Source organism: Euleptes europaea, chromosome 2 (assembly GCF_029931775.1).
Source record: "Euleptes europaea isolate rEulEur1 chromosome 2, rEulEur1.hap1, whole genome shotgun sequence".
In the NCBI taxonomy this organism is placed as follows: Eukaryota; Metazoa; Chordata; class Lepidosauria; order Squamata; family Sphaerodactylidae; genus Euleptes; species Euleptes europaea.
Window position 1 is genome coordinate 104,612,924 of NC_079313.1, and position 6,000 is coordinate 104,618,923.

Genomic DNA, 6,000 nt, shown 5'->3' on the forward strand with positions numbered 1-6,000 from the left:
CTACTTGGAATGGGGGCTGCAGTGAAGAGGGAAATTGGGTGAGATGGAGTAGAAACGTTGGTTGGATCCAGTCCACAGTCCTCAGTCACAGAGCAATGGTGAGTATTCTTTTATTTTCCTACTTATATTGCCATTATGGAATAAAACAAATGGCAGAAGACAAGATAAGAGCCTTTCTTATGTCCTTATATTCAAAATGGTCATGAAGATTTGCTGTACTCATTCCTTTCTTCTCCCCACCAGGACAAAGTCGGTTTCCTCAATGTCGGAATTTGAAAGCTTGCTTGACTGTTCTCCTTATCTTTCTGGCAAAACCAGCCCTGTGATCACAGATAACGCCAACACCAACAAGGGGTCTCCACCTACCCAGATGTTGCCTGACACGTTAAAGGACACTGTAGGGGTCACCCCCAAGAACTGTGTTTATGTGAATAGTGAGCAACCCATATCTGAGAACCAGGTCACAGAGGACCTGGCCATCTCCTCATGTGACTGCACCAAGACAAGCAGCTTGTCTGTGCAGGATCAGTCCCAGAAACACATGCAGAGGAGCCACACAGCCCCAGACAAGACTGGGATCCGCATTTACTACAGCCCTCCAGTGGTGCGGAGGTTGGAAGCACCTCTAGTACACAACAGAGAGGGGAAGATTATGGTGGAGCCTGGCTTCTTGTTCACAATGGCCAAGCCCAAGGAGGAGTCGGACAACTCAGAAAACATGTACAGCAGGTGGCTGTGCAACTTCTCCAAGCAGCATCGTGAGCTGCTTGATGGTAGTACTGCCAGCGAGAAAACCGTGGCTCCCGTCCCCAGATTTCCATCCTCCCTGCATGACCTGGAGATCTCTGGCAACATGAGTGACGATATGAAGGAGATCACCAATTGCGTCCGGCAAGCTATCCGCTCCAGCTCCCTGGAGAGAAAAGTGAAGAGTGCTTCCAGCCAGACAGTGGGATTAACCAGTGTCAGTACTCAGACCATCCAGACTGTCAGTGTTGGTCTACAAACAGACATGCCCCGAGGCAGCATCCACAGCAGCAAAAGCTGGTCCCCGCGAAGCTCCTCCCTCATGTCTGTGCGCAGCAAGCAGATTTCCTCGTCTCTGGACAAAGTGCATTCCAGGATTGAGCGGCCCTGTTGCTCCCCCAAGTATGGCTCCCCCAAACTCCAGAGAAGGTCGTCTTCTAAGCTGGACAACTCTAAGGATCGAAGCCTGTGGAACCTCCATCAGAGTAAGCAGAACGGGTCTGCTTGGGCTCGGTCCACGACCACTAGAGACAGTCCGGTCCTCAACAATATCAATGATGGCCTGTCTAGCTTGTTCAATGTTGTGGAGCATTCTGGGAGTACCGAATCCATCTGGAAGCCAGGGTGCCAGGAAAGCAAAGCAAAGCCAGATGCACCCAAGTACGGGATAGTGCAGGAGTTCTTCCGGAATGTGTGTGGCAGAACTCAGAGCCCCACTTTCCCTCCTGAGAAGAAGGACCCCGTAGGAGTAGAAAGCAGCAGCAAGAAGCCAGATCATCCATCTTTAGCTGTGCCCCACCAGTCTGAAAGCACCTCCAAGACCCTTGACAAAAAACCCTTGAAGCAGGGTTGCATTGAGGAACCAAAGCTGTCCACCCTGAGCCAAGGAGGCAAGGACAGAGCCTTAAGGGAGCCGGACATCATCTCTGCTACTATTGCCAATGAGGTAATGTTTTTGTGTCCCAAGAAATAATGTACTAGCAGACAAACTGCCCTGGTGTGAGCAGTCCTGAAGGTCCTTCTGTGGGCTAAAATGTAGCATAGGATGCCTTCCATCAGCTGAAAACTTGAGGGGCCAAAGAGCAAAGACATCAACAGCCTCCACTGTTTTGGGATGTGGCTACAACTTAGCCTCTAAACCCACATCTGGGGTGGAGGGTCCTGTCTGTATTGGATAAGGGAGCTGATAAATTGTATACATTTTTCTGGCAGACATATTACAGACATGTATTCTGGCAATACATATTTTTCTGGCAGACAGCAGAGCCAATGTGGTGTAGTGGTTAGATTGTCAGCTTGGGATCTGGGAGACCCAGGTTCGAATCCCCGCTCTGCTATGAAAGCTTGCTAGGTGACCTTGGGCTAGCCACGCATTCTTAACCTAACCTACCACACTGGGTGCTTGTGAGGATAAAATGGAGAAGAGGAGAATGTTGAAAACTGCTTTTGGTCCCCATTGGGGAGAGAGATGGGGTATAAATGAAGCAGATAAAAATAAAGGAGGCTGGTTATTAAACCTTAATTTAGAAGCCACGCTTGCTTTGCACTACCACGAACGGTGGTGGTGGAAAGTGCTGTCGTCACAGCTGCCTTATCGCATCCCCCAGAGGGTTTTCAATGCAATAGACAAACACAGTCGGTTGGCCATCGCCTCCCTCTGCATAGCAACCGTACAAGTAGTTATTAATTTTTAGTATTTATTCCATGCATGTTCAAGGTGACTCCCATACATTATCAATTAAACATTCCTGTGAGGTAGGCCTCTATGATTGTCTCCATATTGCCATGGAAAAGGTGAGGCTTGAAGGCTCATCTCAAGGACACTTAGTGATGGAGGTGGGGTTTCGAACAAGGAACTTGTCCCCCCACTACACCAGATCTCAGTTAGTGTCATTTCTCTACTGCCCATCCTTTCTCACTGCGGTACTGTCTCCTTCTCTTTGCAGGATGTTGCCTGTGACTGCAGCTCCCAGTCGCTGACCTCTTGTTTTGCTCGGCCCTCGCGCTCAGCCGTCCGCCACTCCCCTTCCAAGTGCAAGTTGCACCCCACTGACGGCAGCCGGGCAGAGGAGAAGGCAGGATCGCTGAGTGAGTGAAAGGGGCTGCGCTTGCTGCCGTGCTGATGGAAGAGCAGCTCCTCCCCGAACCTGCCGGTCCCTTTGGCAACTCGTGGACTGGCTGCCTCTGAGGAAAGCCAACCACAGCAGAGATCCTGAGGGGCTCCACTCTTAGATACTCAGAGCAGTAACAAGCATCTCCCTGTCTCTCCTTAGCTGGGGTACTTGCGAACACAGAAGCCGTGCTGTAGAGCCAGGGGGCGGAGTGGGAGTCTTGCTGAGGTGGGGCGGTTTCTTGTCCCTGGAAACCCTTCAGCCACACTGTACAAGAGAGGAGCATTGCTGGAGTGTGATGAAGCAGCCCGTGCTGTTTCCATGGCACATGGTGTGTGTATGTGGTGTTGAGTGTGGCAGTTTTCCCCCATGGTCACCAGTTCGAGGAGATGCATCCCCTTTCCCATGAAAAGGGCATCACAGTGAGAGATACCAGGGAATTTTGGGAAGCATCAAAGAAGCTGCCTTGGTCTAAAGGAAGAGGAAACCTCAGTCCTTCAGAAACAGTACAGAGCTGGTTTTGAGGGCCCTTATCTGCTAGAAGTTTCCTAAGAACAGCTGTATGATAAAGAATCCCCCCAGAATGAGGTTCTTGTGTTATATAGAGGGAAGTATGGGTTGGGGAGGATTTATTTTTTGTCATATCTTTGCTAAGGGGAAAAAAAGCCACAGTAACATCACTGCTTTTGGGTGCTGGGTTATGTACAAGCACTGGTTCTTCTATGGCCATGTTTGCATGGATAGTTTTCCTCAAGTATGCTGAGCCATCCATTCAGCCTGCACTGCAGTTGGGTACTGGCATAGGATGGGCCGGTAGGGATGATATCAGCCCCAATGCCTGTTCTTGATAAAAGGAGGATGCAGTGTTGCATTATCATCTCTGCAAGTAACAGCAATGCAGAAATGGCTTGTGTTGCCTTCCTATCCCCCTGTGCATCAGACTTCCTGTGGTTACTGAAATGCGTCAGTAGAGCCAGTCTGTTCTCTTTAGGCAAATGATTTCTGTAGATCAGAACAAGTTCGCCTTTGTATGATCAGCCTCTGCCTCTGTGCTTGGCTGGTCTGGGTGTGGTTGTCCAGAGAGGTCACAAAAAAGGGGAATGCAAAATATCTCAGTGTCTCCAAAACCAACCTCATTTCCACCTGTACTTGCCCTGCACCAAGGGAAGATGTCACCGTTCCCAAAGAAAGTCAGGCATCTCTTTTTTAAAATAGAGCCTTGAGAGGCTTTGTGATAAGCTGGCCTCCAATAATTGTTTACTTTAAGGGAGAAATGTCCAACAGAGTGGAAGTTCACATGTCTGGGGGCAGAGAATAGGTAGAGAAGGTACCACAATTCCAGAAATGAAGAGGTGCCAAACGTTCCAAATTCCAGGGAACTTCACATCTCAAAGCAGGGTTTTTTTCTGTGCCACCTTCTCAAATTTGTTATAGGCAGCAGTCCATTTACAGGTTATTTGATGCTTATTAGTTCATGTGAGTTAACCTTAGCCCATGTCAAAGAAATGGAGAGCTGTGTCTCCTTGATCCTTCAACTCCCAGTGTGTGGCATTAACTTTTCTTCTGGGCAGCTTTCATAGCTGCAACAGACTCTCAGTCCTTTTATGCAGGGCTTTATCCCCGCTGTGAGAGAGAATGACTTGGCTCCACTGAAGCATTTCTGTGGGTGGAAGGATTCACCCCTGCCCACCAATTTGAGAGGGAAAGAGGAGAGAGTTGTGCTCTGTGGGCAGAGATCCAACCGCAAAAGCGCTCCGGTGGATCCAAACCAGAGTCTGCACATGTGTCCCTCTCCCTCACTAGGGATATTTCGTTCAGTCCCCTTGCAAGCAGCACATGAGCATTAGTGCAAGTCTTGCCTTGGCTTTTCCTCTGTATCTGCTGCACTGACCAGCTGTGTCATTTCATGACAAATCAATATTGGCTAGGAATGAAAAATCACTCTCTTGGTTTTTAATCCCTGACCAAAGCCATTCATGCTCTTATGGCTGAGGGATGGATGGTTCCTCTGGGACTCCCGCGGAGATACCTGTGTGTGTTCTCGTTCTTGCCCTTCGGATGGTTTGTTGTTTTCTCATTGATTGACAGGCACTTGCTCTTACTTCAGCCTGCCTTGTTCTGGAGCTGAAGTGTGTGTCCATTACAGGCCTATTTGTGATGAAAGGCCCATGTTACCATTTCTAACAGAGGGGACTTATCCTTTGCATATTTAGTTAGTCCCACTGAATTCAGCGGCACTTAGTCCCAAGTAAGTGTGCACAGGATTGCAAGGTAAAGAAGACAAAACAGGCATGGAGAATTTTAGTGGATTTATGAACCACTGCTTTTGTATACGGATGGTCTCTGTGACTCTGTTTACAAACAAAAAACCCCGCACAAAATAAGGTCAGAAGGTGTCCCAACCCTGGTTCTTGCAACTCTACATGGTAAACGTTGGATTCACAGAACTCTCCCTTTATCTAATGACTTTGGCTAGACACGTAGAACATTTTACAGAACAATCTGGGATGGTCCCTAAAGCTAATCAAGTGAGTTTATTTGTTGTATCTTTAGAATGCACGATTCCCCCCATCTTCTCTTCATCTATTGATGCATTAACAGGCCACACTGAGCACAGATCAAGGGGTAGAGAAACCAACACAGTTTTCAGTCCATTTGCTGCTTCAAAGGGATCACTTCAAATAACAATGTTCTCTTAACTGTGAGAACAGGGAGAGGATGAACCAGATAGAGAATGAGTTGAAATAAAAAATGCCTCTTGTGTAATGGGACTTCGGGTTTGCAGCAGCTGCTGGGATTGGCCTTGTATTGCAGCCTGTGGATAAATTCCCTATTTTCAGCAGGCAAGTGAGTCCATTTAGAGGGACAGCAGTTGGCCCAATAAAAAACTGGTAAACATTCTCAGACTGGGGTGGTTTAACTCCTCTACAAGCAACATTACCTATTGCCTTCAGCTAAAAACCAGCATCTCTTGGAGTAGATGCCAGTAGTCGCTCAGATACATGTGTAATAAAGAAGCTTGGCAGAGGGAAAGGGAAGGGAACCAGCGTCTTGTTAGTGGCACTAGGATTCTCTTTAAGAGTCCATTCCTATGTTACTTCAATTGCACTTAATTGCAGAATCAGAGACGCCTCAAGCATCC

At 48.1% G+C, this 6,000-nt stretch overlaps 1 protein-coding gene across 2 annotated transcripts in view; it reads left to right on the forward strand.

Moving 5' to 3' along the window:
• Positions 1 to 2,916, forward strand: part of SOGA1 (suppressor of glucose, autophagy associated 1) — a 92,064-nt gene extending 89,148 nt beyond the window's left edge. Inside the window, exons 14-16 of one of the 2 annotated variants that reach the window (XM_056845192.1) lie at positions 244 to 322; positions 416 to 1,693; positions 2,694 to 2,916. In XM_056845192.1, the coding sequence (XP_056701170.1) occupies positions 244 to 322; positions 416 to 1,693; positions 2,694 to 2,843 (1,507 nt within the window). In that variant the 3' untranslated portion in view covers positions 2,844 to 2,916. Of the gene's footprint in view, positions 1 to 243; positions 1,694 to 2,693 lie in introns of both variants that reach the window. The other variant, XM_056845191.1, reaches the window with a different exon arrangement.
• The last annotated feature ends 3,084 nt before the right edge of the window (positions 2,917 to 6,000 follow it).